This window comes from Thunnus albacares, chromosome 7 (genome assembly GCF_914725855.1).
Source record: "Thunnus albacares chromosome 7, fThuAlb1.1, whole genome shotgun sequence".
Taxonomy (NCBI): Eukaryota; Metazoa; Chordata; class Actinopteri; order Scombriformes; family Scombridae; genus Thunnus; species Thunnus albacares.
This window is the reverse complement of record NC_058112.1, coordinates 5,391,984-5,413,987: the sequence shown is the minus strand read 5'-3', so window position 1 is coordinate 5,413,987 and position 22,004 is coordinate 5,391,984. Positions and strand designations below refer to the sequence as shown.

The following is a 22,004-nucleotide window of genomic DNA, read 5'->3' as shown; positions in this document are numbered from 1 at the left end:
AAGATTGGCTGATGACAGTCAAACGTCATGGGAACAGTGTGCCAAATACTGGAATTACCATAATTCACTTTCATCATTTGCATCTCCAACCAAATTCAATCTCAGATGAACGATAATACAAAGCGACTGCTGCAGGCAGAAAGTTTACATTCCTTAAATGAATGAGTGACATCCCATAATACGCTCATGATGAGTCACAGAAGTTTGTACATTCTGCTGAGAAAATGTGGTGATTTAATGCATTGAAGAGTCTGTGAATGACAAGATGTTCAGGATCCTCATTCCTGGGGGCGTCAACTCCCCTCTGGCTATTTTCAGAGTCTCACTCTGAGATTACGACACTGTAAAACCAGCCAAGCTAGTTTGGGATGCTTAGCTGGAAAGACTTTGATTGATTCAATACTAGTGCTCTGGTGCTGTATTGTTGGCATTTCTTTGTTGTTTAATGCAGCGATGATGCCGTGTAGACCTGACTAGGGAATCTCATGTCTGGTCCCTCATATCCAGATCAGAAGTACTGCACATAAGCAGTGCTAAAGTCAGTGATGCACAGTGGAAATATCATATTGTGCATATCTCTAGTATGCACTGATCACTGAATCTTTGTTTCTCTATGAGCACTGCTGGACGGTACTGTGTAGTAGTTTTTATGTATTTTATTAAGGATGTCTGTCATGTGCCGACTATGTTTTGGACTGCTTTCTTTCTTCTTAGTGTGTATGTTTCTTTTATTGTGTATGTCAAGTTTTGTGCGCACACTGCAAACCATTTTCCTTCTGGGATAATAATAATAAAGTTAAAGGTGGAAGTACCGCCGCTGGCCGCTAGAGGGCGTGAAAGGACAAAAGTGGTGCGGGTATCACTGAGGAGTCTGCGGGGTTGGGCTTGGCGGAGGAGGGACGAAATACCGTTTGTCACAGTTTCTTTGTAAGCTGACAGAGTAGAAACGAGACGCGAAAGCACGCTGCCCAGACCCACAGCAACGCACACACACACAGAGATACACACACACGCGGCGGACTCCTCGTGGCTGATCCCGGCCGGCATCAGGCGACACACCGGACCGAGACAGACACAGAGAAGGAGAGGGAAGAGGACACTCAGTCAACGATGTCGGGGTTAAAAAAGAGAAGCTCCAATACCTCGGCGGACAGGGAAGAGGACAGGCAGGTCACGGAGAGGATGCTGTCCCCGGGAAGCGGGGATAAGGGGGACTCCAATCACGATGGAGGACCGGGAAGCGACGACAGTAGGAGCCCCAACAACTCCGGAGGAGAGGAAGGGGAGGACGGGGTCGTCCTGAAGAGGACCATCACCCTGGTGAACGGCGTGGCCATCATCGTGGGAACCATCATCGGCTCGGGCATCTTCGTCACCCCAACCGGCGTGGTGAGGGAGGCCGGTTCTGTGGGTCTGTCCCTGATAGTGTGGGCAGTGTGCGGGGTCTTCTCCACGGTAGGAGCCCTCTGCTACGCGGAGCTGGGGACCACCATCACCAAGTCCGGAGGTGACTATGCCTACATCCTGGAGGTGTACGGCTCCCTGCCAGCTTTCTTGAAGCTCTGGATCGAGTTACTCATCATCCGGCCGTCCTCGCAGTACATTGTCGCCTACGTTTTCGCCACCTACCTCCTCAAGCCCCTGTTCCCGGTGTGTCCGGTGCCGGAGAACGGGGCGAAGATGGTGGCCTGCCTCTGCATCCGTGAGTATCCGAGCCGGGCCGAGCCGAGCCATGCTGAGCGATGCTGCTCCAAGATGATGCAACTTTAGGCGGCGTTGTATTGTGTGTATGTGTGTGTGTGTGTGTGTGTGGACTTGGGCAGACGGCGTCTAGAGGGATGAGGTTAAACTTCTTGTGTGTCTGTGTGTGTGTGTGTGTGTGTGTGTGTGTGTGTGTGTGGGTGGATGATGGAGAGACTAAAACAGATTACATTATAACGCTCAGACTCATACATATAGTTTACACCATATTAGAAGGATGGTGCCTTGCGGGCCGCGTGTGTTGATAGTGACACACGCGCGCACTTTACCTGCCCTGCCCTGCCTATCCACGCGCGCGGTGCTGAAAAACGCCGCGTTATTACATCAGCCAATTGTCTTAATTGTGTGAGACAACAAATGTGATATCATCTATGGTGACACGTATTTTAATTAACTTATATTTCATTATCAGCGAATATGTTTAATTTCCAACAAAATTATCTTTTTATGAGAATTAATTTCTTCATTAAGTGTTAGAGTGACTTTCAAAGTGAAGAAGAAAGAAGCAATGACGGTATTAGGCTTTAAAATGCTGATATTAGTAGCCTACACATTTTGAGCATTTGACTGGGTAGAAAAACCATTGTGTTGTAGTTCATTATGAAATTGTGAGATGTATTTAAATCTAATGACATTAACTGAAGTCAGTTTGGCGGGCCCACTCCAGCACAACTGATGACAAGGCGGGTTTATTTATAGCACATTTCAACAACAAAGGAATTTAAAGTGCTTTACATAAAACATAAAAGACACCAAGACAAAATGTAAAAGCAACATAAAGCAATATAAAAAGACATTTAAATACAATTAAAAAGAGTTAAATAGAGAACAAAAACAAGCTAAAGTAGAATAAGACAGATAAAACAGGAGAATAAACGTTACAGTGCAGTGTAAAAAATGAATAATTTGATTTAATCAAAGGCAGCAACAAACAGAAAAGACTTCAGGCTTGATTTAAAAGAGCTGAGAGTTGTCAGCAGACCTGAAGTTTTCTGGGAGCACAAAAGCTGAAAGTTGGGTTCGTTCAAGTTCAGCAAAGTAAGCTATAATATCCCATTAACTGTTTGTTTTTAATATCATCGGGGGGCAGTTTCAGTTTCTTTTACATCAGACCACATTTTGTGCTGATAAATGATCTTATTCCATCAAAGAATGATGATCCTTCCAAGTAAAAGAAGTAATGTCATTCAATTAAAGCATAACTGTTATGCTGCGTTTAAGCTCAGTCAGTGTTTTTTAGCCTGCAGACAGTCAGCTCCACAGTTCACAGTGTTAGTTAGTACAGTGCTGTTTCACAAACACATTGTTTTGTGCCTTGTTTTGTAGCGAGTCTAAACAGATTAACTCTGGATTATTAGCTGCTTTAGTCTGTTAGCCTCGCTCTCTGCTGGGAGTTTTTTTTTTTTACTGCCACAAATATCACCTCACACTCATCTCTATCTGAATACAATTACATGCAACTTTGTGTATGCATACATATTAATATAAGTGTGTGTGTGTGTGAGGTGCCAGCTAATAACCCTAGTTTCTAATCTTCGTATTGACTGAAGGCTAAATCCTGACTGAGACCACATGACAAAGCTGCGGACCAAAAGGTCCACTTATCTGTGTGTGTGTGTGTTTGTGTGTGTTTCACGAGGATGGCTTGCTTCAGTGTGTGTGTGTATGTACGTGTGCGTGTGCATGCCTGTGGTGTTGGCAGCAGGGTTGTCAGGGTCACTGCGGGGCTGAGAGCCAAATCTCCACTCTCACACACACATACATCCATAGCGCCATAGGTCTATTTTTGTGCAAGTTATTGTTCCATTTGACCCATTTAAGCGGGAATTTGTGTAATTGAGTTTCTATGTCTGTGTTAGCTTTCACACATGGATACGCTTGTGCACCCAATGTACATAACATATACATACCCAAGTATTTGTCAGGTGTGTGTGTGTGCATGCCTGTGTTAAGTTTGGTTACCTGTGTGTGTGTGTGTGTGTGTCTGTGTGTGTGTGTTTGTGTGTGTGTGTGTAGTCCTCCGCTGTACTCTGGCTCCCTCTCTCTTTGTCTTGGTCTCTTTAACACAGAGCCTCATTGTGCTTTGTCTCGTCTCTCTGTTGTGGCCCCGACCTAATTTAGGAGCTTTGAAGGGACCTGCTGCTTTAGTTAATCACTTTTAATGGGGTCCAGGGTTTAGGGGCCACTTCAACATCTCCGGGAGTGTGTGTGTGTGTGTGTGGTGGAGGAAGGGGTGGGTGTGTACCAGTACTGTACATGTGTGGGTAAAAGAAAGAGAGGTACGGGGAAATTATTTGATTCCCTCGAGAACTTGTTTACCATTGCTGTGCTGTAAGATGGTATGTGGTTGATGGTAGATAGCAGTAACACTAAAGAGTAGTTTCATAAGGATGCCGCCCCACGCTCTTACTATCTGCCTTTGTGTCTTCCTCCCTGCAGTCTTGTTGACCTTCGTGAACTGCTACAGTGTGAAGGCAGCCACCAGAGTCCAGGACTTCTTTGCTGCGGCCAAACTCCTGGCGCTCGGACTGATCATCATCATCGGCTTCGTCAAGATTGGCCTAGGTACCCCGCACAAACACCAAGTGTACATACAGACACAACATGCACAGAGATGCACATAGTCACAAAGTTCCTGTTAGTGCAGGTGTTTCACTTTGAACAGGCCTTCTCCTCAACACAAGTGATAAAGTTTATGCTCTCGAGGATCAACACCACAATAAAACACGTCATCATGATGATATTAATATATAAAATGTCAGTTGTTCACATGAATAATTTGACTGCAGGTCATTCTTGCCTAAAACTGAATTTATAAACCATAAAAAGAGGCAAAATCAAAGCTTTGGATTTGGAATCAGATTAGAAAATCATACTAAGTGTCAAAGTTTTCAATGCCTGTGAAATGTTCAATTTAGAATGTAGTAATAATAATAACTATAATATTAGTAAAAGTCCTGACTAGTATAAATGCAGCCACAAGCAATCACCCTTCAGGGTTTATGCTCCTTGCAAATTGTTTGTTGTTTGTTTATGCAGATGCCAGTTAAGTAACAGTTGGCTTTAAACGTACGCATAAAAACAGACAAACAGACAAAGATGCAGTTACAGGTGTAGTAACGTATGCAGGGGAATGCTGTAATCTGTTGTGGTCTGGTTTGTGCCACGTGGCCTGAAACAGGAAGTGGTTAATTTGACTGGAGCTCTTTTTAACAGAAAGCCTACTCCTTCCTGCAATGACAGATTTGTGCTCATCTCTGACATAACAGATCACCTCACTCTCTGCAACTCAAATGATTCATTTAAAAATAGTTGCAGTGGATTGAGTAGATGTTTAGGTTTGTGTGTGTTTCTGTCACATCAATGATCTTATATGTAAAACACAACTGCTCTAAAATCATTACAAATGATAAAAAGTGTTCTTATTAAGGTAATCCTGAAAGACAAATTAGCTTTAGCTGAGTCTTTGTGTAATCCAGGTGGATATGATGACTGAGGCTAAACTTTTTCTCTGTTTGAACCCTCGTCACCCCTGTCGCTCCTGGGACTTTATCTGATCAAGCTCTGGTATCGCAGTACCAGTCTGGCCAAAGTTAATCTCAGCCAGGTCTGCTGTCTTTGTTTCCGTCTGAGCAGTGAATCTATGGAAGTGGAGTAGTTGGTGTTTAGCTCCCTGGAGTTGAGCCTAACTCTCATTAAGGCCACAGGATGGTGTGAAGTGAAGCCAGAAACGGGAGGACAGCACAGAGGAACCGGACAATGGCTCTTAAGCGGAACACAGCTCCTTTTCATTTGGAAATCTTCTCATTAGCCGCAAGAAATTTGAGTCACACAAAGACTCAAGCAGTGTGTTTGAACAAGCAAGAACTCGAGTCCCATTCACTCTTAAATTACCAGACTATGGAGGGTCTGTTGGTGAAGGTGTATTATCACGGCAGGATGTGAACTCGAGGAATCAAACGCTGCCCTCTAGAGGAAGGCAGAGGACTGCAGAGGCCCTCCAGAAAGTTCATCAGGTTTTCAGTCATAGAAATTACACTAATAACCTCTATGGTTTACAGTCCAGTTTCTGCTTCCTACTTCTACCAGGTAGCTGTAGGCTTACTCCTCTCCTGTTGCCTGTGTTGCTAAGCTGTGCTCTGTTCCTATGGTTGCCTCTTCTTCTGTCTCTGCAGCGAGGCTGTCAGCAGCTGTGCTCCTCAGAGAGACAAGAAGCAAAGAGAAAAACGGGGGTACATTAGATCAGCATGAGATGAGAGCAATCCTGTGCTCTGGTGATTTTAAAAAACATTGAGGGGAAACCCACAAAAAAAAGGGAAGTCAACTCACTCAGTGCCAAGCATGTGTGTTGAATGTGAATGAGCCAGCGTGAGACACAGACTCACAGATAGTCACAAAGCAAATAGTGTTATAGATTAGTAACCAGAGGCGGCCGGCTTCAAACATATTTGTAGTCTTGGTCAGGGTCCGATCTGTCAGATTGTTACTTATTTGCCCTCCGAAATTTTGTTGTTTAAGGAGGGATGCCTTTTGGGAAAAAAAAAAACGCCCCTGAAAAGTCACTGAGTTTAAACTGAAGGGGAGCTCATGCAGACTGAGGGGGGATTGTGGAGAGCGGCTGACCACACCAGCACCACCGGTCTGTTTTCTTCCAGCTGTCTGCTCCTTCTGTCTGCAGCCCAGACCTCACCCATCACCTCTTACCCTTTGACCTGACACCTGACTTTGACCCTGTGAGGTTCAACTTGAAACGTTTTCTTGACAGTTTAACTCAAACTGCGACACCAAACCTATAGTATTTATTTTCTTCCTACAAACACACCGTGTCCATTAGAGCTATAACCATCTGAAACAATCTACAAAGGTTTTTCTGTTGTACTCAACTGGCCCTCAGGTTCCTTTACAGTCACCATCACTCTGTCTGCTTCTAGTTTCAGAACTTTAATTAAATAGTGCACATTTACTCTGATCTAGGTCACTCCCTGATGGCATTAAAAGCTTTTTTTTACATTCTTAACATTTTGCCTTCCTGAATTAGTTAAAATACTTTACTTTGATGTCGTATTAAATGTAGTGGTGTCTCCTTTGTGTCACTGAGTTTGAGCAGAGTTTTATTTCTTGGACATGAGTGGGCTGAGAGATTTACCTTCAGCACCTACTGGCAGTAGATTACTGATGCAACTGCCCAACACAAGTGCTCTCCATCACGCACACATAGTGGGCAAAATGACAGACTGCCTGTTTGTGTAGAGGTCAGTGGCCACAGGTCACAGATCAGCTGACTGGTGGGCAAACAGGACTTCAGCACTGACTGGAACTGTTCAGAAGCGGAGGAGAAAAGAGTGGAGCCGAGGGAGTCTTTTTTTGATGCAGCGTTTTGTGTGAAACAGCAGGCGCACACTCTTTTCAGAGCTTCAGATGAGTGAGTTAGTTGTAGTTGCCAGTGTGGAGTCCGGGTCAGATTCATGAAAAAGTCTGTTTTTTTTCCCCCACCAGGACGTCAGACAGGTGAAGAAGCAGAGGACTGAGAGGAAAGACAAGTTACCATGATGTTAGACAGAGAGGCCTGCTGAAGCCAGTGGGTGGTCATAATGATATAATAAGAGTAAACAAGCTCTAAAGGCTGATTTATGATAGGTCGCCTCCATGGTAACCAGACGCTATCCTCCAGCCGGCTTGGTATATCATCCCGACCGGGACTAATTAAAAACCAGGATGTTACAAGTTATTAAAGTTACAGACCAACATATAAATAAGGCAGTTCAGTGAAAACTACAATCTCCATGGCAACGTTAGCACCACCACCTGTTCTCCAGGTGCACGACATGAAGAGATGGACATTCTTTTCTGTCAAAAATACATCATGTCTGTTGAGCAACACTTATCAGAAGTGTCAAGCGACCTTCCATAAATCAGCCTTCGCTCTTCTTCATGAGTGCCTGCAGAAGTAGCAGCAGATTCTTTAAAGCAGCAGCGTAAAACATGCTCTGTGTGAGGGATCAACTAAATGATCTTTGCAGCTGGCACCACAGTGGACAGGTAGGGTTTGGTCAAGTAAAATAATCTAAATGTATAGTAATATAACAATAAGTTGATCAGGTATTTTCAGATCCCGTGCGATATCATCAGACTCACAGGCTGATATGTGACATATAAGTGACTGCAGAAATTTCTTTCTGTTTTTTGCCATATTTGTTATGCAACTTTATCATCTTATGAAGATGAGTCCTGACTTCGGTCACTTTCAAAATAAAGAAGATAAACTCATAATTTTTTCAAAGTAAGTGCATTAATTCGGTAATCCCTCTCAAATCAAATCAATCAAATCTGCACGAGTATCACAAACGTTTGGCTTCCTGTATGTATTAAAGCCAAAGTCACTGGTACTTTTCCCCTCAATGAACTGCTAGTAACTTGATTGTTCAAACATGTTTTGTCTATCCTCACACAAGTCCAGTGGATGAAGTTGAATCCCGTTGATCTCGACCAAATGACAAGCTTTAGCTCCATCTGGCCCTCGTCCAGTTCTTTCTAGAGCAGAAACAGGAGCTGCAGCCACCTTTTATTCTCTCAGTAACGTTAATCCACATAAATTCAATGCAAGCGGAACTTGTCTAATACCTGTTTAGGTGTGTAGTTGGAGCATGAGCAGTAATTCTACTCATTTGTAACTTTAGCCTTTGCTAAGTGCCACTTTAAAAGTTCCAAAAGCTCTGCTTATATTTAATCTGATGGCATTTTAAATCTACCAGTCCTTTTTATCACGGTGCTTCTAATAACCGTTTATCTGAGACATCTCTGATTATCTAGGTGTAGACAAAGACTAGGTGTGTGGTTGCTGATTACATCAACAAACTCACCTGGCATGCAATCTGATTGGCTGCCGTCATTGACATCCTAACCGCTATCACAACCCCTCTGGCTACTGTATTCACCGCCCTGTGTGTGTGTGTGTGTGTGTGTTCATGGAGCTCTATGACTCATACAGTCATAGCCTGCTGGTGTCTCAGATTAGAGACCAGTGTAATCTGATTAGCTGCAGTAAACCCCTGCTTTCTCAAGCCGACACCTGCCCACACTGTTTGGAAGAGAAACACTAACAGAGACTCGTCTCATCTTTTCAAACCTCCAGCCTCCATCTCTGCTTTTCTCTCTCTCTCAATCTAGTTTCAACACAATCTCGCATTCGTTTAATTTAATCAACACACACAGACATAGTCATTTTTCTCCCCATGTAAACTCTTTCTGCACATGTCTCTACAAAGTCGTAACAGTTGACATCATGAGGTGGTTTCCTCTCTGCTGAGTCAAACGCCGGCACAACTCTCCCTGAGGTGTTGATGAATAAAAGGTGTGTGTTTGTGCAAGTGGGAGGGTTCAGACTCTGAATCAGTCTTTGTAACTAGACTTAGCAAATAGTATTTTTTTTTCCCCTACAACCTGGAGAACTCCATTCATCCATTCAGGCAGGCTTAATCCATGTAATGCCTTTGCCGTTGCCTGATCCACTGTCTCTTTAAACTGGTCAGTCACCACAAGTATGCACCAGAATAACCTTAGATTTGCTATTGCACTGAGCTTAATCCACAAAACGGTTTCTTATCAGAATTCTCACCAAGTACACCCTGTACTGATGAGAAGAAGGAGAAGCATGGAGGGTAGTCATTTGTAATCCTAGTCCCTTGCCTGCTCTAATTTACAGTGAGTAGGGAATCAGGGCTGTAGGTAATCCTTTTAAACTGTTTTATCAGCACAGCACCACCAATGCCTAAAAACAACATAGGGTACATTTCTTATCCATAAAACTTTCACAACCTGCACATTTTTAGGTTCTGAATGATCTCCACGTTTCAGTAAGTTAAATTCCACCTCGGCATTTTCTGTGACTTTCACGTGATGAACTGAGGCAGTGTCACTGGAAAACTGACAAAACTAAAACCCTTGAGGAGGAAGTTTTTAGACACTTTTTTTTAAAGGAATACACCTTAATTTTGGTTAATATATAATATTCAGTATGGAGTTAAAGCCAGGACTCAAATAGGCCTGTTTTGTATAAAGACTGGAAGCAGGGGGGGAAAAATGCCAATGTCAACCCATTCCTTTTAAGACATGTGCTTTGTGAAATAGAAGGGTACCGAATCAGTGACACAGAGTAAATACAGTCCTTCACTCCATTTAGAGGCTAAATCCTTCCACTCCCTGTTATTAAAACTGGACTGTTTAAACTGGGTCACTAGAGGAAAGAAACTGTGTGTGTGTATGTTCTGCATAGTTCATACATATTTCATTCTGTGTGTGTGTGTGTGTGTATCACTTTCACTGCCTGGCACCAGTATCATGTGACCAGTTGATCACAGCTCTGAGTGTTTTCTGAGTGTAAGGTGAAGGCTGTAATGGGAGAAAGAATGAAGCGGTAAATTGCAGAGTGAAAAAAGAGGTGACACAAAGGGAGAGATGAGGATTAAAGGAGGACAAAAGACATTATGATTAACATGAGGTGATTGTGTTTGTACACAAGCTGTTCTTTTTATTACTTCTCACGAATTAAAGGTTAACCAGAACAGGGTTCAAAAGGGAAGAAAAGGGCAGGAATGATTCGGACTTTATCACCAGAAAACACTTTAAAGGTTATGAACAAATCAGGCGTTTCACTCAGATTAAGCCTCAGAGAAGATGTGAGGTGAGCAGAAGAAGATACTGAGCGGTGTATCTGTGTGTATCTGTGTGTGAAGAAAAGGGCAACCAACGCCCGGGGTGGATTATGGTCACATGAGTTCTCAGTGTGTGCAGGTGGTTTTAATATAAACAACCATATAAACTATATATATATATATATATATATATATATATATGTATATATGTACACACACACACACACACACACACTGTCAAAGAGATGACTTGACAGGTGAAATTTCGGTGTGTAAGAGAATGAAATGTCTGTTATGTCAGATATCTGTCCAGCACTTCCTCCAAGACATGTCAAACCTGCTGTTACTGCCAGAGAATGTGTGTCTTCTTGCCAAGCGTTTGTCATCTCAGCTCAAGTCAAGTCAGCTTTGAGCACTTGAAGCACACATTTCTGAAGTCTTTTTTTGGAAATTATATTAATTATATATGAGGAGATTAGAGTATTCAGCGTAGAGTCCTACTGATACTGTTTAAGCCTGATACTGATATCAATAGTTTTGAGTTTAAATATCTGATAACAGTATTCTTTTTTACCATAAATTTGTAACATGAACAAGTTCAAACACAGCTTTGGCATTTCAGCGTCTCGGCTCTCATTGGCTGACATAAAACCTTGATTGGATACACTGTATACTGTGTACTAACCCAGAACAGCTAGGCCTTCTGATGTGATTGGACACCACATTGTACAACTACTTATTTCCTAGTATAAAACAGCCCTCAGTCCAAAGTGTGGGTCAAGCCCCAAAAACAATGGATCCTACATTTCCCCTAATGCATCTTGCCCATCCTTGAACCCCACACATCTTCAGTTTGTAACGCAGGCTTCTGTTAAACATTTTAAGTTGGTTTTTTTGGCTTCAGATGCATGAAATATGGTCTGACAACACACCAGTCAACCCATTGAAGAATCTTAATCTTGGGCGTTTGTATAAAGTAGTTGAAACAACTATTAAGGAACCTCAACTACAACGGACATGAGCTTTGAAAGAGTCCAGGCCAGGACCCAGAGACCCCCCCCATCCCATCACAGCTCTGTAGAGCAGCACTGTCCAGGTGAGGCGGGACGTCTCTGAACCATGTGACCACAAATCTGTCCGTCTATGAGGAGAGCACAACGTGAGTCAGACAGACAGACGGCTCAGGCGTTTCCCATGCTGCATAGTGGCTTAGGGATAACCCTCCCAGTACCAACACGGCCTGGGGCTGTTAGTTTAGTAACCGTCGCTGCGTCTGAGAATGTGTGTGCGTGTTGTGGGGAGCCGCTCCGTCAGGAATGCGGCATAGATCCCCTCAAACCAGCAGAAACCTGGAGGTCAGAGAAGAGGGGCGTAAATCCTCCCAGCGGCTGAGAAACTGCAGTGAAATATTAATGCTCTCCCTTCCCTCGACAACAGTTGACTTGCCCTTGAGCAAGGCACTGAACCAACAGATTCTCAGTGTCGATCTCCTCTCTCTCTACCTGTAGCGCCCTCTGGTTGTGTACTGTGATCTGTCGCTGCCTGAGGTCGATCCACAGAGTCACGCCACAGTGCGGGCCTCTTACTGAGCGTCTCAGCCTGTCTGAACTACATTCAATTCTGTAGGCTTTCACTGATCCACATACACAGACAGATTTGAGCTGAATGTTTGTCCCCCCCCCCCTCCTCCAAAGCTTTTCGTGGGGTTCATTTATGGTTCTCAGGTTCTCCAGACTGGCTCGTTAATTTGCTTGCAGAGCAATAACTCTGTTAATAACCTGTTCCTCTCTGTTATTTCTCCTCCTCCTCTTTTCTTGGTCGTCACCAGGTGACACAGAGGGTCTTCTTCCAGAGAATTCCTTCAAGGGGTCCAAATATGAGTTCGGCAACATCGGCCTGGCGCTCTACAGCGGTCTGTTTGCCTACGGTGGCTGGTAAGTTGACACATTATTGACAAAGCTGCTCCACTGCCTGATCACTATCCAGTTTCCCCATTTAGGATCAGACTGCTGAGTTACTACATTCTATCATTTGGTAGTGACCTCAAATTTTTGTACATTAGTAACATGATTGGGATCAATAAAGTCTTAAAACTAAACAAAAACAACTAAACAAATTTTTTGTTTAAAAGTCGCTCTTGTGTTACGTTTTTAATGCAGTTTTTGCAGTTTACTATTAAACTGAACTCTTGCTGCTTCTGCTTCCAGGAACTACTTGAACTTCGTTACCGAGGAGATGATCGAACCTTTCAAGTGAGTATCAATGAATTGATTTGAATGCTGTTAAGATTAAATACAGGCTTGTTTGCAGAAGAATGATTGATAGTTGTAACAAATAAAATCAAATGATGCTGTTCCATATGAAGAGCATTTCATTCTTAATCTCACACTCTCTCTCTCTGTGTGTCTTCCTCAGAAACCTTCCTCGTGCCATCATCATCTCACTGCCCATCGTGACAATAGTTTACGTTCTTACCAACCTGGCGTACTTCACTACCCTCTCCCCTGACCAGATGCTGGATTCAGAGGCGGTGGCTGTGGTGAGTGTTTTCAGCTACTTTCTATTATTGTAAATAAATGTTATTGATCCGATGTGAACAGATGTCTGAAATAGCCACATCTTGCTCACAATGATTGCAGTTAGTGTTAACCTCTGTAACAACTACACTGAGTTTCCTGTGACTTCTTCATAATAGAAGCCTCCCCACTTTTTCTGCGCTTTTAATGTGAACTAGCAGCATCAGGAAATGAGAGGCTGATATTAGTGAGACAAAATTAAAAACAGTAATGCTGGATTACATGCTGCATTGTTTCCTGTCAATCCCTCCTGCATGTGAGGGCAAATTGGATCCATGAAATCATATATAGAGAGGTTATTACCGAATATAAATGCATTTAATGACTACTGCTGAAAAACTGCAGACCATAAATAGAATGAAAACGGGGTTTGATTTTAAGGAAAATGATCAGGATTATAATTTAAATAAATGGTCATTTGCCTCAGTCTTATCTCTCTGGTTTCCCTCTAGATATAACATGCATATAGATGTATTCCAGTAGAAAATATGACATGTTTTAAAAATGTGTGCATGTGTCCTGCAGGATTTTGGTAACTATTACCTGGGTCCGATGGCATGGATCATCCCAGTGTTTGTAGGTCTGTCCTGCTTTGGATCAGTCAACGGTTCCCTGTTCACATCATCCAGGTAACACACACACACACGCACACCATGTGAAAAAATACACGGAAACACATGAGCATTCTGTTAGTAGACATTCCTATATTTAGGAAAAGGAGAGCTTGAAAACACCTGCATAAAGGCCTATTCAGAACAAATCAGGCGTTGCGGCACACCGCTGCAGGGTTGAGTGGAGGTGTGTGGGGGTGTTTGTGCTCTGCAACGTAACCGTTGTGAGACAATCAGAAAAAAACATTTTATCAACTTGATTTACCGGCTTTCTCGCTACCAAAGCTGCTCTCTCTCTCTCTCTATCTCTTTCTCATCTTTTTTAAAATGAGTCAGGAAGCCGACAGCAAAGTCTAACTTTACTTTTCACGGTAACAAACAAAGAGGAACGTCCTCCCCTCCTCCTAGTAACGTCTTTATCCTCCCTCATGCCAGAGTTTACAGCTCTGATCAGTCTGATCTTCAGCTGTGTTTGGCCACCGCAGCGTGACGTCGGGTTGTGTTTCTCCAAAAGTTGACTCTGGATCAACTTTCTCGTGGTGCTGCTGCGGCTAAAACCCCCACAGCCTAAATGCACTACCCCTATTGGAACGAATGGGAGGACTGGCGTTTTCACCGCACCGGCTGATTTGGTCTGAATATGGCCAAACGCTCCTTTTTACCTGTGTACAAATGCATTCATTTAAATCGTGTACTGGTTCATACTCACTGTCCATGTCTTTCCTTCACTCTCAGGTTATTCTTTGTGGGTTCCCGGGAAGGTCACCTGCCCAGTCTGCTGTCAATGATCCACCCCACACTGCTGACCCCACTCCCCTCACTCATATTCACTGTATGTACTCTTGTTTTAAATCCACTCTACACTAAAACACACACAGCGCTCTTACACTTCTGTAGCTGACATCCCCATTGACGACTGAGTTATCAGAGTTTAAAGGATTTATTTGTTTTTCTCATCGCACGCCCGATCTCTTCTCTCTCCCTCTCTGCAGTGTGTGATGACGCTGCTCTATGCGTTCTCCAACGATATCTTCTCCGTCATAAACTTCTTCAGCTTCTTCAACTGGCTCTGCATCGCCATGGCAATCATTGGGATGATGTGGCTACGTTATAAGAAGCCGGAGCTGGAGCGACCAATCAAGGTGAGCCAATCAACCAATCAAAATACAAGAAATAAACAGCACTGGGACACGGTTGAACTACGGAGGCACTGGCTGAATTATCATAAATTGAAAACTGAGGCATGAGAAGAAAGTGAATATTAGAGAGTAGAAAAGACTAGATGAAGATGTACAGACACACACAGACAGTTGGAGACAAGCAGACATTAAAGGGGACCTATTATGCTCATTTCCAGCTCTATATTTTTATTCTGGGACTCCACTAGATTAGCTTTGCATGATTCACAGCTCTTATTTATCTTTTACTGGCTCTTTATGCAGCCCCTCAGTTCAGCCTCTGTCTGAAACAGAGGGCTCCTGTCTCTTTAAGGCCCCCCTCCCAATGAGCCCACTCTGTTCTGATTGGTTAGCTTCTGGAAGCTGCATCACAGCCGACTTCCAGCTGCTTGGGAGGCTACGTAAACAAACCAAGCCCCCAGGAAATGCTCTAGACTTTGAAGCTATTTTGACATAGTGGCCAAACCGTGTAATTACAACTTCGGGGTCTGACAGGGGTCCAAAAGCATTTTTTCTGCACACAATCATGGTAAAAGGAGCGGCTGTAAAACGGTGGATACATTTTTTTGAATGTCACAACCCCGCGAAATGAATTTGATCTATTTAGTACGATAACATTTAGAAAGTCTAGAAGAACCACACAATTGAATTTTTTTTCCCCCATTCAAGTTAGCGCAGGGCTAAACTGGAAGTTAGCCGGCTCTGCTAGCAGAAGTCCCTGGTGCGCAGGATTAAAGGAAACACTAGTGCGCTTGCTCTATGGGCCCCACAACATAGAAGATCACATGTCCATGATGTAGAAGCTGTGCAGAAGATGCGCGTTATTTTATACCCGAAAGTTAAACTTTTTTTGGCTTCATGTGCCACTGAACAACTTTCACAGGAATGAATGGGGCCCCACCTCCAACGCTGTATCAAGTTCTCTTCATACATCCATGAAACAAACCATGAAACAAACTATAGTAGGAGGATTTCACTTCTTTTTCTCGTTCTTTATTTGAAATGTCATCTTCTCAAATACATCCGTAGTTTGAGCTGGAATCTGATCTGCAATATGCAAGTGAACAACACAAACAACACATGGAAAAACCTTAGCAACAACCATAGCAACCAAGGTTACGGAATTGCTGGAAAAAAACACCACAAACAAAGCATTCAGAGCAGGTTGAAGCCTGGACTTTTGGAATGCAGGAAGCATTTCTACATACATTAACCTCAAGTTTTGGAACTTTGAACATGTTTAACATAGATATCCGACATCATAACAATATATAAATAAGAGAAAACCACATAAAGCATAATAGGTCCCCTTTAAAGTCTCACTTGTCACCATCGAGTCCCACTCAAGTTAGCTTTGGCAGCAGGAAATGTTTCTTCTTTTGTCTCACGCGACTAACAATGATCCATTCAGCAGAGTCGAGATGAATAGAGACTGATGGGAGATTAAAGGACAGAAGGAAAGCTGGATGCTTGTCAGCTGGTGTGGTAGACTGCTGGGTAGTTGTGTGTGTGTGTGTGTGTGTGTGTGTGCGCGCACAAGAAGAAGAGCACTGTGCCTCCTGACTAGACCAGTTGCTCCAGGACTCCCCAACACACAGAGGACTATTATGCCATTGTTGCACTTTGTTTGCATGTGAGTGTGTAAGCTTTCACGTGTGATGCTTTGAGTGTGTGTGTGTGTGTGTGTGTATCCCCTATTAGAGCCTGATGGCTGTCCTGACTCTACTCATCCGGCCGCCGGCAAGGCGTTGTGTGTTAGTCAGAGCTGGAGTCTGTCAGGGCAGTGAAGTGAAAGAGGCAGATAGATTTATTGGCCCAGTGCAGTGTGTGTGTGTGTGTGTGTGTGTGTGTGTGTGTGTGTGTGTGTGTGTGTGTTTGTTTGTGTGTGGTGGGACAGTGGTGGCACTGTCTCTCAGCTGACCTCTATCTCCTTCTTTCAGTCTCCCACTCTAATTCATTCTCTCTTTCTTTCTCCTCTCTTTGTCTGTCACATTCCTGCTGTTCAGCACATTTGGAGCAGAGCTACCAAAATCAGAGCAACACACAACTAGATTTACTGATAAATCCTTTTTAGTTAAGAGATACTTTACATCAGTACCCGACGACATATCCAGCTCACATTCAATCTAATTGGCCAAAAGTATGTGGACGCCTGAACATTACACTCATATGTGATTGTTGAAGATTTCATTCCAAAAATCCTGGGCATTAATCTGCAGGTATAACAGCCTCTACTCCTCTGTGAAGGCACCTGTGAATGAGGTGAGGTCAAGTTCTTCCACAACAAGCTGGGAAAACCATTCCTGTGTGGATCTGGCTTTGTGGACTAGGTTTTTGTTGGGCATGTTGAAACAAGAAAGGGCCTTCCCCTGTTGCCTCAAAGTTGAAAGCCCTTTACTGGCTACAACTGTTGGATGGATTGCCATGAAATTTGCTAGAGACATTCATGTCCCTCTCTGGGTGAACTTTAGTGATTCCTTCACTTTTCATCCAGCGCCACCATCAAGTCAAAATCTAATTTGTCCAAAACTTTGGTTCATGAACTAACACCTGCAAAACTAAAGGCATTCTCATCGGCCTCAGCTGTACTTTGTGTTGAGTGCTAAATTGCTCAAATGCATGATGCATTTACACTGTCAGCATGTTACCATTTAGCTCAATATACTGATGTGCCAAATATGTTCAGCCTCACAGAGCTGGTAGCATGACAGTAGACTCTTAGTCTTTTGCCCTCTCTGTGTCCTTGCATACAGTTTGAATGTTCCCAGGTTCCCAAATTCCCAGAAATCAATCCCTTTAATTGGAAATGTTGTGCTTGTACACACATACACATACTTCTATGAACCATAGTGTTTTCCTGCTCGTTCCGTATTCATTGAGATATCTTTCCTGCTTCTGATTACGAATCTTGTTGAGTTGCCGTTAAAAGGCTCTCGTCCTCTCTCTCTGCAGGTGAACATTCTGTTGCCGGTGAGTTTCGTGCTCGCCTGCCTCTTCCTCATCATCGTCTCCATCTGGAAGACTCCGGTGGAGTGTGCAATCGGCTTCGGCATCATCGCTACCGGAGTGCCCATCTACTTAATCGGTGTGTGGTGGAAGAACAAACCCAAGTGGATGCTGCACGGAATCTGTGAGTACATCCGTCGTGTCTTCTTGTGTTTTGGCTCTTCTTTCACCGGACATCGTTGATAATTGTCACTCATGTGTGTTTGTGTGTTGCAGTCTCGACCACGGCCTTCTGTCAGAAGCTGATGGAGGTGGTGCCTTAGGAGTCCTCGCTTTTCCTACAGCCAGCGACCAATAAGATTGCACCAACAGTGACCTCTGAGCTCTGACATCACAGCTGATGAAACATGACCTCCGTTGACCCCTTTCAGCCTACGTGCTCTCACTCTGAAGCTACTGTGTCTCAACAATATTTCTTTTGTTGCCGACATTTTTGGTTTGTTACACAAGTTTTGACTATTATTAGTCACTAACTATCCGTTTGTAGGTTCTTACGCGTTGTTATTGTTTTTTTTATGATGCATTTCAATTAATTGTTTTAATTTGACTGTTATTTTCTGTGAGTATGTTCATGTTAAATATCCTCCCTCATCACAAAACTGTCGTATTTAGCAAGTTGTGCCTTATGTGGCAAATGAAGTCGGACCTGTCAGCTGTCTGAGGCTGCTGTCAGCCTCAGCTCCACACAGCTGTAAACAGAGCTCTCTCAAGTCTAAAACCTTTGCAACCAGGAGCTTCTTTTATATCCCCCAAGCATCCACTTTTAGCTTTCTGAAACCAAATTCTGCTTTCAAGTAGAAGTTGTCGCTTAGCAAGATTAGTTAGTATTCATGAAGACATGTTGTCCTGCAGTCATTACAAATCTTCAGCACTTTTAGTTGGAAGTGTTTGTGTTGTTCCTCGCCGTCTTTGAGTCCAAACTAATGTGCGGATGCTCGGTTGACAGCGTAGCGTGTCTGTCACTGTAAAGGCCCAGTGTCTTGACTGTTCAGTTTTAGTCCTGCTCTGTTGTCTTTTTGACTCAGTGTGGTTTGTAAGTTGTCTTTGCTGCTGTAGGTATTGAGTGAGCCTGTGAGAGGTTTAATGCGTCCACGTCCAGCTGGAAAAATGCGGTGGGCTAGTCGGTAAATTAAAGAGACACTGAAGTTCTGGAGTGTCCCTTTTAAGCGCTCTTAACATCTGCTCACTTATCTGGATTTAGTGAAAATGTCTAAACTTATCTCTCAGAAATGTGTAACTGAACGCCTTAGAGAAAGGAAAAAAGTTTTCATTGAAGTCATGCGTGTTTTTCTTCAAAGCCTGCTTGCATTACCCGTTTAGCTCTGAAGCATTGCAGACCAGCTGTAGCGGTGAACATGAGAGCACCGTGTGCCGTTTAGTGACATAAACCAATATGGCGCAGTTTGATTGTGATCAACTGAAATGTGGGTCGACATTCCGGCTGGGCAGTCCACCTCTTTCTCATCATAATATGTTTTCCTGCTGTTGATTTTTATTTTTTGGGTCAGTGATCTCATTTTCACTTTGGGGATCAATATCTTTGCGTACTGAGCCCGGCTCCCAGAGCGCCATGAAGTCTCCATTCACACGGAAAGTGTTTAAGAGACAATGTTCGATTGCGTCAGTGTCAGATAAGAGCAGAGTGACTGAGAGAAACTGAAGCTCTTTTTTAAAATGCAGTGAATTAGTGAGTGTGCGTGTATGTGTATGTGTGTGTGTGTGTGTGTGTGTGTGTGTGTGCGTGCGTTAAGGTGAGGGTTCAGTCGGTTTCTCATGTGATCTTCTTGGACACAGACCAGATGAATCTTAGACGTCTCCTTCAGGACTAACAGTCACTTGTCATTTACATGTAAACGTTTCACTGTTCAAAACGTAGATTTTCAGTTACATTTTGATATATTTTAGTGTGTGTGTGTGTGTGTGTGTGTGTGTGTGTGTATGTTTGGGGTCTTTAATGTGGGTGGAGGTATGTGGGGGTGAAAGGTCAAGTGGGATAAACCATATACTTCAGTCTGTGGGAAGGAGGGGGGGGGGGTTGAAGTACAGAAGGAGCACATTTTCAGATTACAGTATGAACTGTTAGTTTTTATTTTCATTCTCATGTTTTCTTTTTATTTTCCACACACACACAACAACAGTTACAAAAAAAAAAATGTTAGTGCTGTGTTATTAGCGTCGACCCTCCCCCCCTAGCAACGGAACAAAATGACAGGTTTCTGTGGCAGCATTGTTTCCATAGGGACAGTGTGATCACTGTAGAGGTGGCAAAGTCGTACCCATAGAGACGGAGGCGGTGGATGCGGGGGGGCGGGGGGGGGGCGGGGGGGGGGGGGGGGACGTTAATGTGTATGTTTTTAGAGGTAGGACATTTCTAACACTCCAGCTATCGCACAAAGGCGATGGCAAACTAACCTGAATAGGACTGTAGAAAGTTTATTTATTTATTTTTAGGAAACTTTGTTGGTATTGTTATTAGTCCCTCGAATTTGTTTACAGGGCATTTTGTGGAAAGTGCTTTACAAATAAATCTTGAGGTTTTTTTCCACTCTTGTGTTCTGTTGTGTTTTGTTTTTGGTCTACTTTTTGTTTCATCTGTTCACCTTAATTTCTTCTTCTTTTTTTAAAATTTTAAAAGTATAATTACACCAAAAATACCACATAGTGACGGTTTTGACCTTGTTTTGTCTTTAGTTAAAGCTGCTCTAATATATAATATTTTTATATGAGCAATAGATGAAATAACTGTAATGTGAAAGACGTCGGTCGCAGTGACGAACCCACAGATAATTATCACTCTGCGGTTCCCCTCAGCTCTGTGGAGTGCTTTAACGTCTTTTAGCTCGATGTTTTGGTTTTACGGCCTTCAAAAAAAATGTAGTGTTTTGGTTCACTCCCACAGCTCTCATCAACCTTGTTTTCAGTGAAAAAGCTCTGATGAATCCACTCTACACTAGTAGAATGACAGACAGACACAGTTAGCGACTAGCTGGTGAACGTAGTGGAGCATTTAGCAGTTAAAGAGGCAGATATTTATTTGTATTTATATTTGTCTCACAGCTTAAAATGCCCATCTCAATCTCATTTATGGATGAAACTATGAAGGAAATAAATAAGAGATAAAAGCCTGGATCCACCTCATCAGAAATAATAATGATAATCATTTGTTCCTCCACTGTTAATCTGATTTAGAAAAATCTGTATTTTAGAAATTCCCTTCTGTTGAAATCACTTCAGTGGACAGACAATAAAAACAAGAGGCATATATAGAAAAACTGCTATGAATTGAATTATAAAGTGATCTTCCACTTTATTGTTCCGTTTACTCTCTTTTTTAATAGATATCGCTTTTAACTGGTGGCAAATATACTGGGCTAAAACATTACAGCAGCATTGACATTAGCTATAGTCACCCACCACAACCTGAGTCCTTCAACACTGGACGTCTGCCAAACAGCCACCAACTGTTTACTTAAACTAGCAGAAACAGTTTCATGTTGTCCTTCCCTTATCAGTCTTTTCATGTTGTTTTACATGTGTAGCACCACTACACATTTACAGGATCAGAGTGAATGCTGTATCAAGTGTGTACAGGAGGGTGTGAACAGGTCTCATGGATGGTGAACTGCAGCATCATGTTTACCTCCATAAAAACTGTGATGCGGTCGCACTAGAGAGCAACTCTAAAGAAAGAGCTTATATGGTGCGCCGACATCAGGAAGAAGCACAGGGACAATACAGTAGGTTTGGGGGTGCCTTGTTTAAAAATTGATCCTCTGCCTCTCAAGATGTCTGAGCACGTCCCTGCAACTAACTACAGATTTTTATATGTCTGTCCAGCTGTTTGCATCTCCTTCTACCCTGAAGGAACTGATGTGAGAGCAGGGATGCTGAGTTTTCTCTGTTGCTGCCTTGATAACAACAAGCTGCTCAGTCGGACACAGTTGCGCTTCTTTTTTTCTGTTTCCTGTTCTTTGTGTTCGTGTCTTATCTTGTCTGGTACCACTTTTAATTAGCTGTTCACTCTGTGGTGGCTCTTTGATTTACTGTCAGAGCTCTTTCCTCCTCTCCTCATGCTAGCAAAGCATCACTCATTCACATCATGGCAAACTTGAGAGTATTACAGAGTATCTAGCATGACTTTAAAGTGATGTGGTGTAAATATTACCTTCACTACTCTTGCTTACAGGATATCTTTTTGTCTACATATTGAGATTTATTTTT

The 22,004-nt window shown here is 43.0% G+C and overlaps 1 protein-coding gene across 1 annotated transcript; it reads left to right on the top strand.

Annotated features, from left to right (window-relative positions):
* Positions 1-877: 877 nt before the first annotated feature.
* slc7a5 (solute carrier family 7 member 5) lies at positions 878-20,328 on the top strand. The gene is made up of 10 exons (XM_044356635.1): positions 878-1,702; positions 4,201-4,326; positions 12,241-12,346; positions 12,620-12,664; positions 12,828-12,951; positions 13,514-13,617; positions 14,335-14,431; positions 14,592-14,741; positions 17,730-17,907; positions 18,000-20,328. The coding sequence occupies exons 1-10, from the start codon at positions 1,111-1,113 to the stop codon at positions 18,044-18,046; spliced, it is 1,569 nt and encodes a 522-aa protein (XP_044212570.1). The 5' UTR covers positions 878-1,110; the 3' UTR covers positions 18,047-20,328.
* The last annotated feature ends 1,676 nt before the right edge of the window (positions 20,329-22,004 follow it).